General features: G+C 37.8%; 1 protein-coding gene across 3 annotated transcripts; it reads right to left on the bottom strand.

Moving 5' to 3' along the window:
- Window positions 1-732: 732 nt before the first annotated feature.
- Window positions 733-22,475, bottom strand: SLC38A11 (solute carrier family 38 member 11). Of its 3 annotated transcripts, none has more exons than XM_033065256.1 (12): window positions 22,452-22,475; window positions 20,029-20,146; window positions 19,548-19,622; window positions 18,823-18,957; window positions 17,183-17,248; window positions 15,472-15,578; window positions 15,231-15,310; window positions 7,248-7,318; window positions 6,231-6,392; window positions 4,427-4,539; window positions 3,624-3,755; window positions 733-1,710 (listed from the first exon to the last, which is right to left on the bottom strand). In XM_033065256.1, exons 3-12 carry the CDS (start codon window positions 19,606-19,608, stop codon window positions 1,465-1,467), a joined length of 1,173 nt encoding a protein of 390 aa, XP_032921147.1. In that variant the 5' UTR covers window positions 19,609-19,622; window positions 20,029-20,146; window positions 22,452-22,475; the 3' UTR covers window positions 733-1,464. The 3 variants fall into 3 exon arrangements, with proteins under 3 accessions (XP_032921147.1, XP_032921145.1, XP_032921146.1); XM_033065254.2 differs by lacking the exon at window positions 22,452-22,475 and adding an exon at window positions 21,130-21,267; XM_033065255.2 differs by lacking the exons at window positions 6,231-6,392; window positions 22,452-22,475 and adding an exon at window positions 21,130-21,265.
- Window positions 22,476-27,363: the final 4,888 nt, after the last annotated feature.

Here is a 27,363-nt window from a genome sequence, read left to right as displayed (position 1 = left end):
TCCTACGGCAGCGGCGGCGGGCGGGGACGGAGCTTTCCCGCGCCCGTGGCGCCGGCGGCGGGCAGGGACGGAGTTTCCCCGCTCCTGCCGCGGCGGCGGCGGGCGGGGACAAAGCACCCCGTCGGCTCCCCGAGCCGTGGCAATGGCTGCGCGGGGCTCCCGTCGGCTCCCCGGGCCGCAGCAATGGCGGCGCCGGCTTCCCCCCCCCCTCCCCGGGCCGCAGCAATGGCGGCGCCGGCTTCCCCCCCCTCCCCGGGCCGCGGTAGGGGCGGCCCGGGTCCCCCCTCTCCTCCCCGGGCCGCGGTAGGGGCGGCCCGGGTCCCCCCTCTCCTCCCCGGGCCGCAGCAATGGCGGCCCGGGTCCCCCCTCTCCTCCCCCGGCCGCGGTAGGGGCGGCCCGGGTCCCCCCTCTCCTCCCCGAGCTGCAGCAATGGCGGCGCCGGGCCCCCCCCCCCCGTCTCTCCCCTGGGCTGTGGCAGAGGAGGAAAGAGAGCTCTCCCGCCTCTCTCCCCGCCCCCCGTGCTGCCTACAGGGAGCCAGGCTCCACCCGCGGTGCAACAAAGTAGCGATTTGTAACAATCGCAAAATGCCGACTTTGCAGCTGCTCGGCTCAGCACTCTGGCAGGCACTTCTGAGGTTGTATTAGCCGCTCCTGATTATTAGCCGCATTTCCGGTTTAGGAGCAAAATCTTAGTCAAATTGGTGCGGCTTGTATTCGTGAAATTACTGTAATTTTCTTCTTTGTCAGTCTTGAAATTTTTACAAAGAACACCTAGTTGAATCTTTTTAAATCCACTCTTGTGGATTTATTTGTGCAGTATCTTTCAATTACAAGACTAAATATCTCAATGGTTACAATTAAATTGTATCAGTTACAGTTCAGTCAGAATACAAAATTTCCTTTGACTCAAGATCCAGTAAAAGGGAAGCTTTCAGCCCTAAAGGACAGTTGCTGCACATTCAAAGACAGAATTAACACGGATCTTTAGATTTTACAGCAGAATTGTAATACACAGAGATCCAGACATACTTTTTCTCAAGACATCTATAAACCCCCATACTACAGTGTGCTAATAAATATACATGAAACATTATAAAATTAATCAAATCTAAGTTAAATCAATGAAAACATGGGAAAGGTTTATATTCCAAAAGATTTAATTTATAGCTTTCAAACAGCATTGCAGATTACGTTAAAAAATGCACCCTTTTTGGTAGGCTTGCAAGTTATTCAAGTAATGTCTACTGAAAGGCACCGCTGAGATTTTGTGCTTTGATAGTTAAAATTGAAGTCTTACCTGAAAAAGGATGGCAGCATAAAATCAAGTATGTAAAAACAGTTATACAGTTTAAAATCCTTAGTGTATCTCAAAACAAGAAAAATCTTTGTTCCGCTCTCCTTTGAACTGTCATGTGTGGCTCACGATGGGATGTGCCCGATCTAGCCTGGAGGTTGGTGTGCTACCTATGGTGGAAGTGTGCTGTTGTGTAAAGAAACATTACTAGGGGAGCAGTAGAACATTTCTTTTCCATGGCTACATTCCTGGGGATGCAAGACAGTCATGACAAACCCAACTGCCATCACTACCACACCAAGAACAAGAATCAGGCAGGATATGAGGTTATCTGAATGGTTCCACCGCTCCTTCGACAGCTTTAGATAACACGCAGATGGGATGATAAAAACAAGTGGGGTGGCACTCAGAACTCCCTGTGTGGGGGAAAGAGCAATAGAAAAAAAACCTCATAAGCATGTTTATTTAGATGTGGAGAGCAAAACCCTAAATTTTTAAATAGTTGTGATTAGACTGATACAACAGTAAAAACAGAGGATAAAGGCCTTTTCCTGTGTTGCTATATGGAAAACTTTTTCAAAGTCCCAAATAATATGAAAAATATCTGTTAAACTGTTTCAAATAATTAAGATTTAAATAAATGCTTTTTGCTTTGCTGATACAGAATAATATTTTAACATTGCAAGAAGCATTTAATCTTATTACCCAAAGCTCCTCAGATTAAGAGATAGAATAAAAGTCCAAACATAATTCTTCAATACTTGAACTGATTTAAAATATTTAAGATAATTCCATGGAGGGGTTTAGATATAACACTGCCTTTAAAAGGAATAAAATTTTTGGAAACAAAAAAGTGGTAGTACCATGTAGCAGTTCAAAGAATTCTGATCAGTTTTGACATTTATGACCTGATTTAGGTTAACTTCCCTATGAAAGCCAAGCTCCTTTTGACAGAGTAGAATCTTTCACTAAAACTTCAGCTCCTCTTTAAATGCTCTCTTAGAAAGGAACAAAGAAAAAGCACTTTTAAAAACTCTTTTTATAGTAAAGCCACCGCAGATTAGCATGAGTTACATGCCAAAAGGGAACAATTTTATGTAGAAATTTTGAATGTTTATTATTTTGCATATTTAAAAAATACTATGTTTCAATTTAATTATGGTGAGATAGCAATCCAGCCTAAGTAATAACTTTACATCATCATTTGTACTAAAGTTCCAATATTTGTATGGTAAAATGTCTTAACAGTGATCAGTATAGACATCAGAAGTAGGTACAACCACTAAGTATCTTCACCATGAAAATTAAGATTTAGGTCTGTGAAGTAACACAAACCAGCATCCCAGTAAAAGAATAACAAAGCTAACTCTGTGGCTCTTTGACTCCCATATGACCCAATAGTTTCCCTGGGGAATTATCACCAGGCAAACACAATGGCTTGTGTTTTGTTCTAAAACCAGAAAGCAGGGAAAGAGTAAGCAGAGTCAGAGAAATAGTATCAAATGCCATCTGTGGTGATAAGCCAAAAGACAGCTCTTCTGCTGGACAGAAACGCAGCTGAAAAGACAGATCACCTTTCCTTCACATGTAAATACTCTGTCTATTCATTTTTCCCTACTGCTGGATATCAAGACTGAACTGTCTTCCTAAGCATAATTACTACATCCAATAGATATCTACAGCTGTATTGCCAAATTCTCTTTTAGAAAAGAAAAAAAACCCCACACAAGATAGGAGCCACGCATGCAAATGCCTGATTATCAACTTCTATTTGTAACTGAATAAAGATATCAGCTCACCTACTGACTAATTCCTCAGGGAAAAAAAATGCATTGATGGAATGCTTGCTTTTGAGGGAACTTTGTATTTCCAGTGACCATCTCTGTGGTCTAGCTACTACTGGTTCTTTCTTTCTAGCTCCCTTTTTGGTTTTAGCCCCTTTGGCACAAGGCAGTCACTAGAATCTGCCCCAGTGTTTAGTAATTTGCCAACTTAATTGAAAGTAGGGACTAGAGAAAGAAATGCTAAGTCCAGTGCCACTATACAGTTTGGGTAAGTATTTTAGTGATTTCTGCTGCAACTTAAACATTTGGTAAGTCATAGCCACTTGCCTATCTACAAAACTTCTAAAACCTTCCCCAACCACATGACTTTTACTTCTTGAACTTCCTTTCACCTTTAATTATCTGTTTTTGAAGCAGTAATTACTTCCAGCACTACTACTGACTATGTCAAATTACGTAAGATTTTCAGTAGAACTGTGGATTTTTAAAGTTCTGATTTATTAAAAAATGATTTATTAAATAAAAGAGTACACAAGTTCACTTACATTCAGCTCTAAAACTATTCCAAGGCAATCATACATTAATGATATACCAGTGGCCACAGCAACAATAACTACTGTCACAACAACATGGAAAACTGTTGAGAGGTTCCCATGGAAAAACACATTGGCAATCACCTGAAACAGAACAACGATTTTAAACCTTGGTTTTCCTCTTTATGTTATCAAACAGCTTACTCCAAACCTTCTAACCTTAGGAAACTAAAGGAATGGGTGAGAATACACTGGCTGAATTTTACTCACCTTGCTTTAAGAAAACATCTTCATCTGCTTCCAAAAATAACTCATAACAATCATTACTAAAACTGCAGAACACTTGCCAAATTGACTTAGTTATACCTGCAGGATTTTAGGATTTACTCCTTTCTCATTTTCCAATTACAGAATAAATCCACTTACAATTATTTATTGAAATGATGGTTTTCCTAGATGGAGATACCTCCAAAAAGCAAAACTATTAAGAAAGAAAAGTATGTATTTTTGGCTATTCTCAACACAGTAGCAACAGTGTCATTTATGCCAAACTTTTAATTTTAAGCAGTCCTGATATTATTAAGTCGTTATTAATATAATGTTGACTAATATTATAATAAACATAAAACAACATTACATGGCCAGTGTCTAAACCGTTATAACTAGTCCCCCATAGTCACTGCACATAGCAGGATAAAATATGCTACTATTTATGACAGACTAACCATAGATTCAGCTACAATATATATTAATAATGTGAAAATATTATTAATATATAACAACAGTGTTAAAGGGAAAATGTAATAAATTCTTACCTCTCTGGTCACAAAACATTCAAGGGGGAAGGTCAGAATTACAGTAACTCCATAACAAAACCTTCCAAATGTAGCAAGGTTGTCATCTCTACAGTAGTTTTCAAATATATCTCCTGAGGTATAGCAAAACACCAATTAGCTTGAACTTCACATCACTTACCTATATTTGCAACTTGGAAGTGCAGGTTACTGGAGTTACTGGAGTAACTGAGATTTTGCGATCCCCTCTTCTGACATGTAACTAGAAACTAGTTACAGTCACAAGTTATGTCCAGGAGCAACTTTCAGCTTATCCTGCTGGAAGCAGTGTTTTTACCTCAAGTAGCATTTGTCTTCAAAAAACATTTTAAAATATACATATCTGAGTTTGTCATCTATTATCTTCCCCGTAACATAGATTTTGCATGAGATGCCAGTGTTTGATTAAATAAATACATGACAGATTCAGAAAGAAAGCTTATGTGTAAAAGATAATTTTCCCTACAAACTCCTAAAACAATTACATAAAAAAGGTGAAAGTTACCTGTCGAGAACTGCATTTCTCTGACAGTATCTAATCACAGCAAATAAGCTGTAGAGAAGAATTTCAAGTATTCTGACCCCAAAAGCCCATTATAAACATATGGATTATGACCTAGCAAATCTTCTTATATGTGAAAACAAATGCATCACTATAAAATTCAAATCATCTTGCTTAGTGTTTACCACAAGGAATCTGTAATAATCATCTGTGAAGCACAAGAGACAGAGCAAGACAGTAACCAGATATTCTATCAGTTCTCTTCTACATGATTACGATACTGTCTCATGATTTACTAATTTAGGGATCACAATGGCACTGAAGAAGCAGTAAGGTGTACTTTAAAAGCCAAAAGATTTTGACAGGGGAGACAGAAGGTGAGATGGAACCTGCTAATACAAGAGTCATAAGCTGAGGAGGAGCTGCAGGCAGAGCTTCCTGCACCTGAAAGTTCTCAGCCAGCCAGCATTTGGTCTACCTAAAGTACATTGAGGACAGTGACTGCAGGAGCAAGCACTAGAGGCAGGAAAAAAGAACAGATAAATCAGGAGTCCCCATCCTACAATTTCTCTGTTCTCAACTAAATGCTGCTGCTATCAGAAAAGGAAAAAGCTTGGAAGCCTCCTCCTACAATCCAGAATGGATTAAGTAACAGAAAATATGCTTACTTATGAAATGTGTATTTTCCTTGAAGAAAGCAATGCACTGAAACCAATTTGTACCTTGCTCATATGAACATACCTTTTTCACTTCCACAAAATGATGTTAAATAGCATGACACAACATTGATTATTTATGTGTATTCATATACCCACAGAGGGGAGAGTAGAATTAGTAATACCAGTACAGCTGTTGAGAAGATAGGAAGTATCTCTAACTCTAGGATGATGTATTAGTACAGAGAGGAAAAAATGTAAGAAAATATACACAGATATACCAGATACCCTGCAGGAAAATTTTGTTCTTACTGCTCTCTGCTGCTGGACCATGTGGATAAATCATAGCTGTGTAGCCATCAGAGTTTGAATGACGGAAGTATTCAAAGGGGACTTCCACTGGTGAGGCTTATGCTTAAGAATCTGACAGCTATTAGCACACAGCTGACATCTTTGGATCCCATTTTGGTTGTTGGGTAACTATGAGGAATAGTCCCATTTCTGCCCAAATATACTCTAATTTTTGCCTTTTTATAGTCACCAAGATGTTTACAGAAAAAAGTCAGACAGAAAGGCAGAAATGTAAGGATTATAGCAAGCACCAAAATTGAGGGATCAAGCAGTTTACCTTCTGTGTATCCTGTAAAAGTCATATATCCACAGGCAGCAAAAACTACACTGATGACAAGAGCAAGAGCCACAGACATATGTGTGACTTGAGACCAATTCTTTAATGTGGGTTCTTCCAGAGACCCATATATTAGAAAGCTGTTATGATGGCAGATGAATGCTGAAACACACGACAGTTAAAAGTAAACACATGGATTCATGCATAAATGCATAGAGACATAGCACAGTTTGAATTCACTCATTATTAAATACAAACATTAATCTTGCAATGAGTGGCAAAGATAAATGTCTTGAACCTTTGCTTGCTTAGTTGATTTGATGAAGGTTTATATTCATCCTGAGATGGTTCTGATTGCATTATCCTTAAATGCTATGCCATTGCCCACCCTGCACATCTCCATTCCACAGCTATTTCCTCTTCCTGCTCTTCTTTTACTTAAGAACCCAGCAGCAGATTTGGGAAGTTAGTTTTTTGGGGTTTTTTTTAAATCTACAGAGACATTTGCTACTTTCAGACTTCATATGGCATCCATTTCAGACAGCAGCAATCATTGGGAGGGCTCAGATTATCACAATGTTAACAAGAAATATGCCAGATCCTGCAGGCAGGAACAGATTTCAGAATGAGGACTTTTCTGTTAGGAGTTTACCCAAGGGAATGCAGAATGATCCCAGCCCCCTCAGTTTATCAGTTAGATGAACCCACTGATGCAGGGGCTTTGGGATGACCTGCACAGGTGAGCTGGACTCATGTGCACACTGTCTCTGCTAAGTGGCAAGCCTCTAGGGCCAAATGGACAATGGATGACATTAATGTCTTACAGAATAACAGTGACATTCATATGGATCATACAGTCAATTTCTTTTCTTTTCTACCCCAGTTTAACAAGCATATGTATATATATATAAACATCTTGGTTCAGAATATCAAAAATTTTCTTTAAAAATTTAAATAATTTCTTACAATTTATCTTGATATTAAAAAAACCCCCGAAAAACAGCAAAAAAGACTTACCAAATGACATCACTCCAATGGCTTGTACTGCATTTGATTTTGCAAATATCCATGCATTTTCTGATTTGGGTCTAGAACAGACATTTAAATAATTATCCTCTTTTCAATTATCAATTATTAAAAATGACTCAAGTAACAAACTGTAATACAGAACTGCTGCTAGACAGATCTCCAGAACTCTCTGAATAGCCCCAGTGTTTATCAACAAGCTGAAACCAGGGAGATACCTTTCTCATCTCCCTTGTTTTGATTCAAGTATTTCTGTAACCAGTATTTACAGTCAAGAATGTCAGTTTTGTTAATAAACTCTTCAAGTCAGTATATACCAAGAAACAGCAACACAGAAGGTAAAAGCTGTAACAGATTTTGACTAAGGTTATCTCAACTGAAAATGTCCTCTGACTTTTTAGAGGCAATTTCTACCTCTGAATTTAAACATGTAATCCATGCAAGTCTAGAGATTTTTCTAGACTACAAATCAAGTGAGAGACTTGGCCTTTCTTTACACCTCTTCCAACTGTTCCTCATAGTAAAGAATTCTGCTGCTTCCCAAAACATGTAAGAAATTGTAAGAGAGGTACATGGAGACCTTTATAGTCAGGCAAGAATGTAATATTCCCCACACATCCTCCTCTAAGATATGCTCACAGATTTGGACCTGTAGTAATTGCAATGCTTAGAGGAGGACCATCAGCACACCTTGTTAAAAACCATTAACTGCATGAACTGCATCTTGGAATAAAGAGCCAAAAGAAAAAATAGGGAAGGACACAAAACATCCTTTTCCAGAAATACAATTTGCTAAAAACGTCAAATGAAATTCACAAGCTAGTTAAATATTGAATTTATAATACTAAAGCACAGACAATGAAAAACAATCCAGAGAAGCTTGCTCTCAAAAAGTTGGCTACTGCTAACCTTGATTGCTCTGTTTTTATTTAGAGGGAAAGCTGCTGCCACCTGCAGCCTTAAGATGCTCTTCTACTGCCCTAGGAAGCAGTAAGGCACTCAGGCCAGCTCTGTGAAGGTAACAATGGCAGCTTTCTATCTCTCCTTCTCACAGATTTTGACAGCTGATGTGGCATATGCTATGCCAGGTTTCATTGCTTTCAAATGTTTAAATTACACCTCCAGCCCCTAAAAATAAACAGATTAAAATAAAAGTAATAATAATTTTAAAAAGTAAAAAAAAAAAAAGTTGCATTTCCCTCTTCCAGAACTCATATCTTACTATTTCTTGAGTTCAAATAGTCAATCCTTCCTGCTCATGTTAAGAAAACCCAGATTTTAAGTACCTAATGCACATTCAGTTCAGATTTAGAGCAGCTTCTCAGCTCTTAAGCTGTGGTTGTGAAGCTTAACTTTGAAGTTAACAGAACCTGAACATAAAATCAAGTTCCCCTTTTTTGTCCTCAGGTACAGTATACTGTCTTGAACTGCTGTAACATACTGCTTGGATCCTAAAGCAGATGAATATTGCTGTCCTAAAACATCCTCAGACACAGCAAGCAGATGTAAAGTACTATGGATAAAATAGAGCTACCTGGCATTTGTCTTGAGAAACAGGAGTTCTGACCCTCTCTAGCTGCTGCTGCTCTATATATATGAAGTCCCTTAATATTATAGTGCCACTGATTTCAAATCACTACACCTAGCAATTTGTCTGGAAAATTAGTATTAATAATTTTGAATGTAGTATCTGATTGGTAAAATTGCAATAATATTGCAGAATAAAAAGAGTATAAAGGAAGCTAACGCTACATTTGTTCCATTCTGTAACCACTAGAGGTCAGCTTTGATAATAAACATACAAAACGAAAATCTGTGTTAAATTTTCCTTTGACAGCAGAATTTATCAGGTTTCTTTGACTCTTTCCTAGTAATAATTAAGTTAGACTATCGAATAACTTATAAACAAAAATAGTTTTAAATGCACAGAAATAAAGAATGCTTTTGCCTGAAACGCATTTAATTTCTGTGAAAAGAGCATATTCTGTGCAATGTTATAGGCATATTATGAGCTCCTATAAATACAGATTTAAAAAGGGAATTCAGAAAGCATATGAATTTCACTTGAAACATTTTTAATAAAGTGGCAAATTAATTTTAAAAAAACAAATCACAGGAGCTGTTTTTCCCCTTGCACAGTGTTACCTCAGGCACTAGCAATATGCCAAAGACCAAGATATTGCTTTACTTTACCAATGAATGACAAATCAGATTAGGAGTATTATTTAGGGGAAAAAATCCAAAAGAACAAAATCCTGCTTATTTAGCAGCCTAAGAAGATAAATTCCTTCCATTCTAGTTGCAGAACAGAAGAATTTCAGATCCCTGATTTCAACACTACCAGCAGCTTGCAATGTCCTACAATGTATGCTGGTACAGATGTGCTATTTTCTTCAGTAACTCATAAACTGCTGCACGTGCTTTGAAAAACATTTTCATATCATGGGAATAGAGGGATCTCATGCAGTGAAAGCACACAGCCAAAAATTTAATTTGGAACTGAGTGTTTGGAACTGAGAGTCAACAGTTCTAGAGCTGTGATCATATCAATAAGAAATTACTCCCGAGTTCAGTCTGCATAACACGAAGACTTATGAAAAGCTCCTGGGAAAGGGTGCAGGTAACATGAAAGTGTCTACATAAAATAAGACTTCATAGAAAAACTTCTCAGAAAAAGAAAACTGTGTCAGAAAACAGTAGGTGTTAGTTATGAAAGAGCCATATAGTGAACAATCACATAAAATCACAAGCCAAAGGGCAGCTAGTGGAAACACCATCTGTCAAAGTAAATATACACACATTGATATAAATGTATGTATCTCTGTAGGCAGATGCATACACACACTGAAAGAATATCACAAGAATACAAGATAACTTGTGGTTTTTCAATCCTGCTGCCACTGGTAAGATGATTTTTTTTTTTTTTGAGGGGATCTTTGTTCTGACCTACATTGTTGTTAAGAGTTATTAGGGGAAGATTTTAACTGCTGCTTATACAAGAATAGCATTAGCTGTGAAAATCCATGAATAACAAAATCAGCTAGCTCTGCTTCTCGGTGTATAAAAGCACAGGCTATGCCTGCATGAACAGGAAGTTTTTTCATGTTGAAGAATTATTAGTTAGATGAAACAATGAAAGAGAAAAGAAATACATTTTTGAACTAAATGCACTTGCTGACAGCTGTACTGTCTATCATGTATAGTAGAAGCTGAAACACAAAGTAAAACCTGGGATGTAATTTACCTGTAGTACTTGGAACAAAAATAGTAAAAGATTGAGTAAAAAGGCAGTCTAAGGGAGCTCCCATACAGGAAAAAAATCTCAGCTGAAACTAAGACAAAAGCAGGACAGAGACTGAAGGTAGTGAGGCCTAGAAACGGAGAAGACCTAGAGGGTAAGAAAATAAGACTTTACCCAGTATATGTAAGTGAAAATATACCATAATAAATGCATTAATAAGTTCTAATTTTAAAAAAAATATTCATGTTTATCTACATAAGAACAGGGAAACTAAGAAGAACAAATGAACCAGGCAGAGGATAAGACATCCTAACAGGGTAAGAATCCAGATCATGAGTAAGACTTGGGCAAATTTGTTGGCAATCTAAGATGGCCTATCTTTTACTTTCTGTAAAACACTTGCAGCATAATAGTCCTCATCTTAAGATCAATGCTATACAAAAACCTTTTTTGTCATCTATATAGAAATGCTGCAGCAGAAGAGTGCATAACAAGCAAAACATCTTTAATAAAGGCAAGAGAAATAAATACTCCTGATCTCAACCAGCTTGTGGCTATGAAACAGTGTCTTGAAAAAAGAAAAGTGATTTCTAGAGAGGAACAAAGTCCTACTATTGACATGTTGGAATGAGCAAAAGACTTCCACTGTTTTGGATTGAAGATAAGTGTCAAACTGCCAAGTGTAGGTGCAAACCAGCAGTTAACAATGTAATCCAGATTCATTCAGGTTTAATTCAATAATTTAAACATTTAGGGGATTACTTGTAACATTTCAATTTAATTCTATTCTAAGGTAAAATGCCTTTCTAGGTATTTTTGAACTTTAAAAGTTTAAAGATACTGAAAAGTTCATAGATGCTGAATATAACTTTAATCAATATAATGGAAAGAAAATGAGTACAGCTCACATTAGCCATGATTTTATATTAATCAAAGTCATCTTGTGAAAGAACACAGATAAGACAAAGATATTATGTCAGCCCAATTTAGATACAGCTACTTCTACTCTTTCTTCCTTAATTAATTACTTAACAATTCTGTAAATACAAAGTAGCTTAGTTGGGTTTTTTAATTTCATCACACATTAAGTTTATCTTTGCTTACTACTGGATTTTTTATATGAAGGAAAGAATCGACTTTTTACTTGCAAGTTTTTTCCTGAGCCCTTGGTGTTTTATCCCTGTGATCAGCTGCCAGCTGAATAATTCTCACATCTTCTTTATATGTAGCAGATGCTCCTGAAGTTTTCCATAGACTTTTATGTATTATGAAGACACAGACATCATAACATTCTTGCTAAAGAACACCAAATTAAATTAAAATGATCCCTCTTTATAAGCTACATAAAATATTTCCTTTCCCAGAAAGAAATGTTAGTTTCAGGTTTGAAGCATGAAGCTATTCCATGCAGTATTAACATGCTGCACTTTAGAGTTTGAATTAATTCTTACCTATTTTTACTGATCACAGTAAGTAAATATCCAGCCATAAGAAGATGGGAATAAAGATCAGGTCAAAATGTATTTTTATCCAACATAAAATACTGAGAATGAACTCTTAATAATCCAGAACACTGGATTCTATCTGCAGGTTTATTATGATAGTTATCAAAACTAAAACTGGAAAAAAAAGTATCTCAGTTTTGTATTTGTCATAAAAGGAAATAAATTAAACCAAATAATCCTACATCTTTTTTTTTCTCATGAGAACGTGACAATAACATTTCTAAAATGTCCTTGGACAACCTGCCCCTAACCCAAAGCAAATAAAGACGAAAGCAAACAAAAAAAAAATAAGCAACATTCAAAACCTTGTAATTTCTGTTTAAAACAGTAATAATCTTGTTTTTTCTCTGATGGTCTAAAACACTGGAGAACATTTCAGATTACTGTACAAAATATTCTTTATTGCTTTGTTGTCCAAATAAGATATTTAATTTTCAACTCAAGCATGGATTGCATTTAAGCAAAGAAAGTTTTATCATTTCCATATAATGATCTTATACCCCTCAAAGGGAAGAAGTGTTCACTTTGAAAAATCTAAATTAAAACTGATTACTACTCAGAAAGTAATTATGAAAGCAGGAAGATATCCAAATGGGATTCCAGTGGAACCTGACCTGAGTCCAGTACTTTTGAATGAATTCAGCAATGATTTGAATGATGGAACAAAATGAAAAAAGTGTCCTTAATGGAAAGCACGAAATGTGCAATTAATACAATCATGCTAGAGAATGGGATGAAAACAGAAAAATCATAAATATGTTGGTAAATGGAGAAATCATCTGATAAAGCAGCAGTCAATTCTATAAAGACAAATTCTACGGTTATGCAGAGGAAAAAAAGAGGTCACAAGAACAAGGCAGGAAGAACAAACAAAAAAAATCCCAAACTTCGTGAGAAGAGTGTCAAAGAAAGGAAAATTCACCAGCCAACAGTTCTGCAGAGTACCTCATGCTTGGTAGTTCTACTAGATTGCAAACTCAAGGCACATTCATGATATAATGCTATTTTCCAAAGAGGCTAACATGAAACTAGGTTACATAAACAAAGGCATGGCAATCCCCAAGGGATACAGTTGAAAGGGACCTTACAAGACATTTGCATTTAAACATCAATCTTTCTTTTCTACTCCTCAGAGGGAATATACCAGGCAGGTGGGGCACCACGATTCCACTTTAATTTGCAGAAAACTTAAATCAGCCATTGAGCATGATTAGAAGCACAGGAAATGACAAAAAGAGAAATCCTAAAGGAACTGTGCTTGATTGGTCTATAGAAAGGATCCCCAAAGGGAGGGAAATTACAGCTTTCTTATATGTGTTTTTCAAGCACTTGAAAAAGCATAAGGAGTTTGCTGACCATATCCACTGTGGTTAGGCCAAAAAGCAACCAATATGAAATGGAATCATACACATTTTAGGAAGAATTCATAAGAAAAGGCTAATTAAAGATTGGAATGCGAAACCATGGAATTGTCTAGTTTGTTCTTGGCAATCACCTGTCATCAGTGGCAGACACATAATCAGTTCTGCCATGTAACAATTGTAAGGATTAAATATTCTTGTCCCCATCAAGCCCTTATCCAGGGTTGTACAAATTCTTTTCTTATATGACAGATACAAGGACTGTTCTTTCATAAAAATGATTTTAAAAAATCTCTTCAGGAACTCTGACTTCTATTGCATTTTATTTTAATAAGGATTCACAGTAAATGTGTTCATTCATTTGTTTCACTTGTAATATGATGACACCTATTTTAAATATAACAGTATTCTTTATTTTCATTGCAAAAAAAAGAGCCATACCATTATACAACAAAATAGAAGAGAGATTTAACAATGAAAGTGTACATGTATGCCCAACTGTAAAATAAAAATAGCAAAGATAGTAGAAAGAGACATTAACAGAATGTTGGTGAGGAAAATAAAAACCAACTTGATATGCATTTTTGAAAACAAGAATTGTAAAGGCAGAAATAGAAGTCTCTAAAGAATTAAGAAGTAAAACTTCAAGAATCATTCAAAAACAAACAGCATGTACTGTAAGAAAAACTAAAACCATGCCTTCCATATTTTTCAGCGCATCACAACTATGGAGAAGAAATGTTACCATAGTAACAAGGTTATCAGTAACTATTATATATAGCTTCTTCCTTTTTTAACAGGGAGTTTTGAGATTAACCTTTTAAATACCCCTTTGACACACGGTGTGAAAAACATGCTGCTCCAGAATTATGGTGCGGAGGGAAGTTCCACACTGCTCTAAGAGACAGATTTTGTGGATGATAGACAACATCATCTGGTATAACTTAAGAAACTGCTATTCTAGGCATCCTCCTACCATTAAACCTGAATATCCTGCAATTAACCCATGTATCACAGCAGTAATACAAATGAACAATTGTGCCTAACACTGATGAAACAATTCTGGTGGAAGAATCTACTTCGGAAATAAGGGCATTAGAAGTACCATTTCAATAAATAAAAAATCACATTCAAAAATAGAATTTACCATCTTTATTAATATATCTATACATTTAAAGAATGAGACAAAAGACAGCCCTTCCAAGCCTTTAAGGAAAAAAAATAGATTTGTAACACTTTTTTGCAATATAATCATAAAAATATTGTCACAACACATACTTATGTGTACTAAATTGTCTAGACACTCCAATGTCCAATGTTAAATACTACTTTCAGAGTATGAGTGCTGTTAGAGTTTTTCATATTATACAGTTTTTTTTTCAAATGACAAAATAAAGATTTTATTATTGTCTTGTTTCTAAAAATTCTCAGTGTTTGTATTTGATTTTTATTATGAATTTCTTATATTTATCTTATCGGAACAGAAATATTCCTAAGATAGTATGTATTTTAATGATTGTAAATATAGGTAGTCTGACAATAATGGAAAAAAATTTTAAACATCTCAAATGACAGACAATCTCACATGCTGATTCAGGACCCACCTGCTATTAGTCATCCATAATTTCCCATTTATCTCAAGGGGTTTTGAGACTCTCTAAATTTGCTTATACCCAATAGAAGAAAAAATTTAAAAGGATGAAGTATATTTAGCTGTTCGTTTTGAGTTACTGTTAATAGAGATTTTTCAATTATCTGCCTGTTCCAAAGCAGGCACATTCCACAACTATGCAGGTAAATGCAATAGTGAAATAACAGATTATATATGAACAGAAGTTCACTTTGTGGCAAGTGTAAGAATACTCACACTTGTGGACTGAAGGTTACTGTTCTCACCATCACAATAATCAGGATGACAATAGTTAGAATCAGAGAAAGAAGAGATACCTGTAAAGGTAAAAGCATGACTTCAGTCAATAAGCTGTTGAAAGGTTGTCCGTTGAACAGCGTAATGCATTTATTAATTATTTACACAAATTTATGACTGGCACTTATTTTGAATGGCATATAGAACAATAAACCAAAAATCAACTGCTGTTATGATTTACCTTTCCCAATTTTGCTATGTCTCGATATAAAGATATAGGTAAGGTAAAGATGATGGTGGTAACAAGAATTATGAAGTGACGGTCGGTAAGCACGTTATCCAGCCCAACTGAAGCAAAAAAGAAAATAATTTATTTCTTTAAGATACCAACTGAAGGAAAAGATTAGCTACATTTGAAAGGTTAGAAGTAACAAACTGTTGGTGATCAAGCTTTTATTTCCTTTACTCAGCCTAAGTAACACTGAAAACTAGGCATTAACTACATTGAGAAAGCCATGCACAGCATGGGCATAAACACAAGAATTCTGAAAATTGAAACCAAATGCATAACATATGGGATATATTAAATCAAAATTGCAAAGTCTGGATTCCTACATATAGATTGGTATTAACCTCTTTCATCATGTCTAGGTCAATGCTGGGAGACTGCAAGTAAAAAATTTTAATACTTCTTTCTGCCATTTAGTCTTGAGAATTTTTTGAAAGTCTGAGCTGACATCAATTACTGTGCTGTTTAGGATAGCATTGTTCTGTAAGAAATGGCCTAAAATAAGTTAATGTTGAGGTTTCTTTTGAGCACCTCCTTTCTTGCCATCAGCTGGCTTCCACTTGCAAAGCAGATTACCATGCAAAGGCAACAATGCAGTTATTCCATGCAATCAGTGGGATTTGTTTGCATAACTGGTGGGTTTTTTTCAGGCCAATGGCAACTTAAAACATCTCCAAGTTCCAGTGAGACCATAAATCATTGGCCTGAATGAACACTTGATGAATAATTATGGTTGGAAAGTGACTGGCAATTGACATGGAAAACTCAGTGCTCTGTTCCCTCTTTTCTTTGGGAGATATAATGCTTTCCCACCTCTCTCCAGGCAGATATTCTACCAGACAGGTAATAAGATTTGCCATGCCCCTATTACAGAAGTCATTATATATAAATTATTATACAGTCACTGGCACTATCAATTTGATCAGGTATTCACAGTACAACAGAGTGTGACAATTAAAACTGCATCCACACCTTTCAGGTTTCACATGCTGAATATTACAGTTCTCCTACGGAAATGAAACAGTTCATACAAATACACATTTCCACTTCATCACAGACACTTCATTACATTTTCTCTCAGTTTAATTTCCCAGTGAAGAATATTTTAACTTAGCTGCTTTTGTGCTAAAGTAGGTATCAAGCATATACACAAATTACTCCACTGATGCTGCTTTGAAAACTTAGAGCACAGAAAGGGAAACAAGGAGGCTTGAGTTAAGAAGCATTCAATTCATTAAATTATTTGCAACTTATCCAGAATTATTCACTAGATGAAGTATAGTTCCACTATTTAAATTATTATTATTATAATAGGAAGTATATAAAAAATATTACAAAACCCAATAATCTTCGAAATACACAACTGTGGAAGACTCACTTCTATCTGCTTAGTATTTCACTGAAGCAGCTGGTCTCTTCACTGACACTGAGTCCACTGATAGCCAAGGACTAGGATTCATAGTTTTTATTTGGGAAAGGCTTATTAAAGAAAAAAAAAACAAACTCAAAAATCCCCACTCATAAACATATGCTTAAAGTTCTTAATTTGAACTAAACTTAAGAGTAATTTAGAAGCTAAATTACAGGTAATTCCAAAATACTTATACAACACTTCTATACAATACATAATCCCCAATTCTTACAATTTTTAAATGCATCTTACCTCCAGGAATTCTCTGAAAAACTTTAGTTAAAGTGTCTCCTGTTATTATATTGTAACTGATCATAGCTTAAAGAAAACAAGTTTTGTGTTAGTACAAGGAATATCCAAAATACTTGATTAACACTGAATTCACATATTTTGTAGATTTCAGGAATACATGCCACTATCCCTCTAATATGAATTCTGGCTAGCAGCAACAACTAAGTTTCAGGTTTAAAAAACAATTATGTAATGCCTTTTTTTTTTTTTAACAGGTACAATCTACAAAAATGCAGCCTTATAAGCAAGGCCATTGTGCTGAGTGGCCATATAAGCTTACTTCAGAAGAGGATAAAAAAAGCTTTCTAAAACTGTTCGTTTCAAATAGCAATCCTTTGTCAGTTTATTTTCAAACGCTTGTTTCTATTTAGTAAATTTCCTGTGCTAGTCTAATAATCAGTTCTGCAATGAAATGCAAAGGATTTTCTAGCTCATGCAAAAAACTAGCATGGGCCTCAGCACTCATATTTCATTATCTAACACTAGCCTAAGATGGAGTAAATTTGTGTATGTGCGTATATGTACACACAAAATATGTTTATACACTCTTGTGGTCTTCTGCACTTAGCATATATTTAAGTATTGACATATTGGCTACACATAAACAGTTAATATTGTGAAATTTTAAGTCATTAACAGTACTTATATAAATTAATTCAAATGCTTACAAGATCATAACCATAGCTCTTTGGTAAGGACTGAGACTTTTATAGCTCTTTTTTCATATTATCAATGGAGTAGTTGATTTATAAAGGAGTATAATTAAAAGTGTAACACTGCTGCTTGCAGTAACAGTAACTTGACGCCCTTAAAAATCTCAGGTACCTGTAGATAGACCCAAAATAAGAATTTTGATCTGTGACTCTGTGATCACCAAGTCCAGAATCTTGATATCTCAAGTTATCACGTCTTGCAGCCCCATGTGTGAAAATACCAAGATTATTTCAGATTTGTTTTAATTACATTGCTACAGCAGGGGGCAGATTCAGATTATAACTTCATTTAAAATTTTGTTCTAAAAAAATTCCTGCCCTGCTTATACCTTTTTGTTTCTTTACTATTTCTTCGTCAAAGGGGTCCTGACTGCCCAATTTCCTAGTACCTCATTGGGTATGAGGCTGAACTAATGCTTTTGAAGAGCAATGACAGCACATAATATTCTAGCAAGCCCAAAGCAGTGGCTTCCCCAATCACAGTAACATTGCATCTCTGAAAAAATACTAATTTGGTACACTCCTAAATTCATATTTTCCTTTTGTTTCAGCCACATGAACTTTGTGCTCTGCTACTCAGCCTAGAACATAATTTCCTTTGCTCTTTTTCTAGCCACTTTTGTCATTAATTTTCATCTGTGTGATCACAAATTTCTCTGCTATTAAGTTTCAGTTAATTTCTATTATTCTGATACTTCAATTAATTTAATTACTCCTCAGTCATTTTTCAGAACCCACAACATAAAATTAATTTTTTTTAAATAGCAAAGGAGCATATATAGTACATTCTTTATATAGTTCTTAATATTTAATCAGAGAAACAATGAAGTAACGTGAAAAACTTTGTTACTTATAAAAGTTAAACATTTATATTTTATGTGATCTTACCAATAAATGGATATAAAAACTGGAGAATTGAAAGGATTAGATAACCTACAAGACCATACGTCTTTTTGACTAGCTCTTGATAGGTTTTCGTGCTGGATAGATTTCCTCCTTTGATAAGTAATATAATGGAATAATCTGTTAAAATATAAAATTACTGTTAAAGACAATATGAGCCAAATTGTGGTTGATCACGTTTCACCTTCTTTCACTCCTTGAAAAAAAAAAATCTGTAAGAAGAAAAGCAGAGGCACTAGGAAGAGCCACAAAAACTTTCAACCCACCAAACCCAGGAGCTATAGCCTCATATTGGAGGAAAAATACTTAAAATAATAGTAGAATCAAAGGTTTTCATTCTGCAGTCTATTTTTAAAAAGTCATATACCACCCACTCAAGATTCAGTCTCTTAATTAGGATAAAAACATGGACTCCAACAGGTGATTAATGAGGGTACAAATAAGAACATTCTTTCAAATGTTACCTCAACCAGGAAACTAATGAAGGTATCTTCTTTATGAAGATAAATGCAGTCAAAAAGCAGCTTCATATATTATACAGTGTAATTCTCTACTTTTACTAATCTGCTCAAGGGATTAATGAGGTAAGGAAAAAATTAGTAATTTTTGTTGTCACAGATATACTTGTTTAAGGTATAATTTAACTCAAGATCAGCTAAAATATTGCAGGACTAATTTTATCTTTTCAACAGAAACTGCCTTTAGAGTACCTGTGATATAGGCAACCACCAGCAAAAGCAGTACTCCTAGAGGAAAACCTGCTTCCTTCATGGAATATGGCAATCCTGCAAAACAGAAAAGGAGAGATTCTACAAGACTCTTTCCAAATATTTACTTGTGAGAATTAAAATAAAGGAAAATTCAGATTTTAAAAAATGCTAGTGATCTCCCAAATTGGACCAGCATGTTTGAACTTCAAAAAGATAATTTTCAGTGGACAAAGTGTTGCTTAAGTTCAGTTCAATCTGCCCAACCTCTCTGATCATTACGGCCAAGAGACTCTGGGGTATTTATCACTAAGGTGTGGCCTCAACGGACACCTCTGCATTTTTGCAAAGTAAGCAAATAAATACAGTGAAAAATCTTTAAAAACAGCAGCAGAAAGTAAAGAGTCAGTGTTAGTCTCCAAGCTGGACAGTCATGCATGAATAAACAGGACTAAATACAGGATAGGAAGAAAAGTAGACCTACCTATAATGCCTGATCCTATGATTGAATTAATGATGTTAAAGCCAGCTGATGCCAGATCACTGTTTCCTCCTTTACTCCTGGGTTTACTGAGGAGTGCTGTTTGGTCATCTGTTTCTACCTATTTCAGGAAGACAAGGAAAACATTATGCATGAGAAAAATAGGTGAGAACAACGATTTTGCACATAATCTATTAAAGATTTTTTTTAAAACTGTCATAGATTCAGATTTGTAAAGGCATTTTGATAAATAAATCTCCTTTTTTTTCCAGTGAGAAATCAAAGAGGTATTAAGCAGCTAATTCCTGTATAAGTCTGACCCATAATCTTCTGTAATTCCCTGAAAATAATAAGTGGAAGGACAGAAAAATATATAAACTCAGAGGTAGGCTGCTAGACAAAGACATTCTTAGTCATGTTTCAAAGGCAGAAATGTGAATAAAGTATTTTTGAAAATATTTTGGCTAATACAATTGGTCAGTAAAAAAAGTTCCTGAATCAGGGAAAGTAAATTAATTTCAAGACTTAGTAGTAACGTCTGCCAACATCTTAACATACTCTAGTCCAAGGTTTTATCCAGTATTTTAAATATTTCTGTGCCATTCAATGGTTTAGTTAATGATGAATAGTTAATGACACTACAAAATCAGCTAGTCCCAGGAAGTTTCTGTGGGAAAGAACCGAAGTTCAAACCACAATATGTAGCCAGTTCATAAAAGAACTTTTTAATAAACATGCAGTAATCCTCTCCTTAGATCACCACTGTGCTGCCAGAGAACATTTTAGAATTATTCATTAGAAAGACCGTATTTTACCTGAAGTTGTGAAATTCAAGAGAAGAATTTAATGAATAAAATGCTTGACTGTGTTCTGTGTACTAAGTTTGAAGGTAAAACCACTATTCAATGGATGCAGAAGCCTATTTAACGTACATAGTAGGTATTACAAACTAAGATGCTTGTCACTAATATTCCTGGGAAAAAAATTAAATTACTGAAAAATCGAAGTCATCCATAAATAGACACATAAACTGACAAGCATAAGATTGCCTGTCTCTAGTAGGGCACATTTAAGTGGAACCTTTAATCCTTAAGCAGCACTAACATAAGAAGGGTAATACTGTCTCAGATCAAAGTCCACCGTAGCTTGGTATCCCATTTCTGAGTGATGATCACGGAAGATGCCTAGGGAAAAGCGTAAGAACACTGGAAATAGTGAGCTAGCAAATAACTTTCCTGTCCCAGCTTTCCTCAGTTTGTATATTTTGGACTTCCCAAAGTGATTGTGTTCTTGGTGCATCACACCTCTAAAAGGACTGCTGCTTGATTTTTGAAACTGTCCATAAGTTTTAGAATCTGCAATATCATGTGTCAGTGAATGCCACGTTTTAATTATGCATCCTAGGAAGAGACAGGTATTTTAATTTGTTCTGAATCTATCATTCAGTATTTTCGCTTGGTGTCTCCAAGTCTTTTGTGTCATCACAGACAAGCTAACCACTATTTCCTATCTTCATACCACGTAGTTTCATAAGTAACATTCCCCTGCAGTTATTTCTTATCTAGATTTGTGCTATATTTTTATTTCACTGCTAATTTCAGCAACAGAAGCATCACTGTCATTCTCTCCTGAAATTTTAATGCTCTCTGCTAACAGCGCAGTACAAGTGAAATTGCTCTGAGTAGAACAGTCCAGTTCCCTTTCTTCAGTTATTACAAGAAATTAACACAACATGCATTGTTAAGCCCTGGTCCCTTTCCCAGGTTGGAAGGGACATACTTAAATGGGGGAAAAAAAAAGGGCAACAAAAACTTGTGGCACAAGTGAAACGTCTCCTGTATGAAGAGCAGCGCTCCCGAGGATGCCCCTGGCCCGCAGAAAGAGAGGGATGCCCGCTGGGAGCCCGGCAGAGAGCTGTGCAATGCGGGAGGCTGCGGGACAGGAGAACGGGAGGCGTCTGCCTCTGGCAGGATCGTCTCCTGGGGCCCTGCGAGCCACGGGCCAGCCAAGGGCACCCGCTATGGCAGCGACGGGGCAGAAGATGGGGCACGGACGGAGACGGGGCGCTCACGCTCTGCTCCTCACGCGACACCGAATTTCAGCCGCCCTTCCTTCTCCTGCCTCACAAGGGTGAGGCTCCCGAAACGGCATTTCTTCCTCTGCGTGGCACCTACACTATTTCTTCCTCCTGTGAATTCGGGGGCACCTGAACAGAGATGAAAAGGCCATCGCTGCCGCCCGCCCGACCGCGGAGCGGGGACGTTCCAGGGCCGGCTGCCCCGAGCCACCGCAACCGGCCGCGGTGCCCTCACGCCCATGCCCGCCCCAGGGCCGGCGGAGCGCAGAGCCCAGTCCGGCGGGTGCCCGCGGGCTCGCTGCGCCGCGCACAGTCCCAACGTCGCCTGCCCCCGGTGTCCGCCCGGTACCTGGCGAGCGGCGGCCGGCGGCGGCTCCATGGCCCGCGGGCCCGGGCCGGGGGGCCCGCGTCCCTCGCGGCGCTCGCGGCGCCCAGGCACGGGCTCCCCTCAGGCGGGCTCGGAGCGGTCCCGCGGCGCCTCCGCCGTGTGGGACAGCCGCTCTGTGCCCGGCCGCGGCTGCAGGGACCTGTGGGACCGCGGTCAGGGGCGGGAGGAGCGCCCGGGCTCGCACGGGCCCCTCCTCCGGGCGGCCCCTTCACTGGAAACATGCCAGAAAGTAAGAGCTTCTCTGCCTTGAATTTGTAAAACTTCGAGTTTATCCAGTCCTTGCTTACGCTGAGGGCACCAGAAAAGCTTTTTCGATGGGATGTGTAACAAAAACCAGCCATGTTTTAGCTACTAATTTGTGGTTGCTTTTTAATATCAGTGTTGTTGGCAAGACCTCACTATTCTCCTCAGGGAGGGTAATCTGCTATAAAGAGTGATGAATCAGTTGAACATACTGAGGTTCTAGCGAAAGTATGAGAAGAGGCCAAACTAATTAAAAGATCCAAATGACAGCGCTGAAAGTTTAGTCGCTAGATGTCAAGCTAAGACCAAGCAGCATCCCGCAGAAATATGCTTTGGAAATGTAGAACAAGCCACATAAAGAAACATCCATCTTAAACCAAAACCCGTAGGAAGCAATAGGCATTGATGAAAAATTGGAGGCAGTCATTAATTTCATCACATATTGCCAGACCAAAAAAGGTAGGGCCCACAAGACTAAACAATTCCACCTGTGGTATCTTACTCTAATTACTGGAGGGCATCATCAGAATGTGGACCCAAAATTTTCGACAAGATTAAATCATTATGGGGAGAAATGCCTGAGAGATGACAACTAAGTAGCAGAGAAAATAGAGCGTGCTAATTTCCTTCTATAGTCTTAAGAACTCCTATATTTGATAATACTTTGCGGGAGTAAACTGTGGTGGTTAAAGGAGCACATGTGCTGTGCATCAGTAATTTTGTCCTTAAAGATCTATGATGCATATGATTTAATATGGAGAACAAAGTGCACATAAAGAGCATATATGACATTTTTGTTCAATAGCTTAAGCACATTAGCTTCAGCTCCTTCAAAAAAATCTCTAATCATCTCCATGACAAGCTACAAGCTGACATATATTCTTGTGTGACTAGTCAGATGACATGACTCAGCAAAGAAACTTTGAGAGGCCTAAGATACAATTCCCGTGATTTGTAGCACTGTTATTTTCTTGGACTTACAATGAATTCTGTGTAAAACCAGAGAATTAAGCTGTTTTAAAGCAGAGTGTAATAAACCATATAAGTAGGTTTTCAAGATAGTCTTTTACCAGACTCTCTAAGTTTAGTACTGTAACAATTTCCTCACAAGGCTTCTGTATCTAACATCCACATTCTCTGCAATAGTGCCCTGAATAATGTGGTTTTGTTTTAATTATTGTTTGGAGTGTGCATTAGTTACCTTAGAAAATAATTTCTGGTTTGTGCAAATACTTTCTCATGTATAACCTTATAATTAACCACATACATCCTTCAGGCTTTTTTTGACAAATTAAGTGAAGTTTCCACTATGCAGCTCTTAGTACATAAGGGGGCTGGTGCCTGAATGTGGCACTCACTTATTTAAGAGTCCTAGAATTTTACTTACATTGATCACATTGACATGATCCAAGTAGTGTTATAAACTTAGTTTTAATTCAGTGTAGTAACAGTGAATTAGGGAAAGGAATAGGCACTTCCCAAAAAATTGTGCAGAGATGCTTTTCCTATACTATGAGAGTAGTTTTTGATTACTTGGATTGCTCTGTTCTTCTTGTGCTTTGGAATGTGGTTATTGTATAGAATGCTTAATACCAGTTTTAGTCCTAGCATTAAGACTTGCAGTACGTTGTGAAGAAAATTGCAGAGTGCACTGCAAGTCCACTGTCTACATTATGTTCTTTGTGAGTTTGCTGTAGGACAGTTTGTACAATTGTTTACCCCTCGGTTGTGGTGCAGGATCAAGCTCTGAAGGATTCCAACACAATTAAACCACAGGAGACAATTATTAAAAAAGCCAAACAAACAGATGGCACCTTCAAAAAAAAAAAATTGGCACAAAGGAATTGGTGTCTAGAAAAGGAAACAGAAAGAACCGTAAATTTTCATGAAATGCTGAAACATACTAAGGAGGCCAAAATGGGTTAGAGCAACAGTCACCAAAAAGGAATCTTTATTAGTACCTTTTGTATTTATGAGCAGAAATTCTGCAAGAGAATCCTGAAGATCCACAGAAATTTAAGGCTGGGTGGTAAGAGCAATCACAATAAAACCAGAACAAAGTGGAGAGGGTTTTTTTTTATTTACTGGAGCTTATGTTGGGAAATTTTCCATGGCAAAACACTTTTCACAAGGAGGACTAAACAGAGAACATGCCTTAAATTCAATTATCAGTAGAGTGACTGGAAAATACAAGTGATAATGATTTGGGATAATCAGATCTATTAATCTTGGAATAATAAATTTATTTGTGACTGGGGAAGGTAGTGCTGAATTTTTGCTTAATGTCAATGGTACTAGTGGTACTGGGAAATGGCACGTGTGACATGAATATGGCTGCCCGAAAGAACTCCAAGAGTGATCCAGGACACTATGTACAAACATGCCTGACATCCCTACTGGGCAAGGTGTACAAACTGTAATAAATGATGGGATGAGATGGTGCTGAACCGTGTTGGCAGAGCTTTGTGGAGAAGCCTTCACTATTGCAACTTCTGCTTTGCCAGTGTTACTGCTTAAGAAAGATTTCTAAAAGCCAACGAAACTATTGTCATCTTTCACAAGCTTTAAACATATTAAAGCAAACGAGGCATTAAAAGGAAGAGTCAATACTATAAGCTCTTTGTGTACTCCAAGAATATCTGAATCATCTGAAACCATATAAGATTAAAGATATAAGATTAGACACAAAGCAGGCCTAGAAAAATACATCATGTGATGCAAATTGACATATAGAGAAGACTACATTTCCTTTTATCTCTAAATGAAGGAATAAAACAGTAAAAAATGACCATTTTTTGTAAGGAATTTTTGTTATAATCACATGACACTTTAATGTCTAATTCTTTAGGCCTTTGTAAAAAGGTCAGTAACCTTTTACTTTTTAATAGTGTCTTTGAGGCAAACATTAAAAAAGGACTAATGTTTTCAACAGCAAATTAATTTAGCTGTGAGATATGTAACAGTCTGCCAGGAAGAGATTGTGGACTTTTGAAAAAAAGATTTTTGTTGAGAAATGAGCTTTGATGATGCATGTGAGGAATGAGTGAATTCTGTCCAGCTACACTGTGCCCCCTGCAAGGATGACCAGGACTACTGGGGAGTGCAACCTCCTAATATGACAGCTGTGGGCAGTCTGCCTGTGTTGCTTAGCTGATGAGCTAAGAGACCTGGTCTCCTTAAGGGTGTATAGAGCTTTACAGAAACTACTCAAAACAAGTATGATTTGAGGAAAATGTTTGTTTATATCCTAAAACTTCTAAGCTGGCCTTCATAAGAACCTGTAGTGGTAGTGGACAAAAACGAAATACAGTAATTTCACAACCATAAGGCGCACCGGACTATAAGGCGCACCCCCTGGGAGCCGGCATATTTCGCAACTTTGTAGATCAGATAAGGCGCACCGGACTATAAGGTGCACCTTTTTTTTTGCAGTGAGGCTCCGGCTCCAGCTCCCCCTGCCCACTTGCTGGCCGAGGCCCCGCCTCAACCCGGCGGCCATTGGCCCCCGGGCCTGCTTGTACCCAGTGGGACCGGGCTATGCCCACCGCTGCTCCATGCAGCGTCCCCGGGGCCCCGCTGCTCCAGGAGTTCCCTGGCGCTCCGGGTGTCATGTGCCCCCCCCGGGCGCACCGGGAACCCCGCACTGCCGGCGCGCTCCGGGAGTCCCCTGGCGCTCCAGGTGACCCGATGCCGCCAGGCTTGCCCCGTACTGCCGCTGCCCCGATTCCGGCGGCTTTCCCCCTCCCCACATGGCGGCCGCTCCAATTCTGGCAGCTTTTGCCCTCCCCGTGCGGGGAGCCGCGCTGATGCCGGCGGGCCCGCCCCACGTGGGGGATGCTCTGATGCCGACGGGCTCGCACTTCCGGGGTGGCAAATGTCGCAACTTTGTACATCAGATAAGGCGCATCAGACTATAAGGCACACTTACGGTGTCGGGGGAAAATTTTAGTCAAAAGGGTGCAACTTATAGTCGTGAAATTACTGTAACTGACCTGGAAATTATCAGTACAGCTTTTCCTCTCCTGCGAGATGAAAGTACCATAATCTGTTTTGGAGAAACTGAGTCTTTAAACTCATCATTCTGTAGGCAGTAACCTTGTGTTGGCTCTCATTGTGGATCCTGGAGCTTCAGTCTTACATCATAACATTTTCTGCCTCCTGTCCTGCACTGTTACGGTCAAAGGAAGCATATGGAGGGAAAACAAAATCTTAAACTGCAACTGACTATGCCTTACTAGTTGGTTATACTGTTTATTTAATTTACGTCTCACTTTAAACCAACCAGGAGAAATGGAAGCTTTACATATGAATTTTTCTTATGGCAAATTGGAAATGTAAACTCATTGTTTGTCTCTCTCACTCATTAACTCATGAGATCTGTAGCTGGGAAAATCAAAACTGAAATTCTTCTAGTTCAAAATAGCCACAATGAAACCTAGAGAGCAGGCACACTACTGTTGGAGAACTATCCTAAGTAATGAATCTGAACTGGGAACTGCATTGATGTGTTACACTCTGTAAGTGTTCAACTAAGGCGTATGAGTCCAAAAAGAGCTGGTTATTTGCTTTCCTGGAAGTTAGAAGTTATTTTTCTCTTTCTAGAAGCTTGGAAGTTTTTGTCCTTGTGTCC

This window comes from Catharus ustulatus, chromosome 7 (assembly GCF_009819885.2).
Source record: "Catharus ustulatus isolate bCatUst1 chromosome 7, bCatUst1.pri.v2, whole genome shotgun sequence".
In the NCBI taxonomy this organism is placed as follows: Eukaryota; Metazoa; Chordata; class Aves; order Passeriformes; family Turdidae; genus Catharus; species Catharus ustulatus.
Note: the sequence above shows the minus strand (reverse complement) of the source record. Positions and strands in the feature narration are given on the sequence as shown.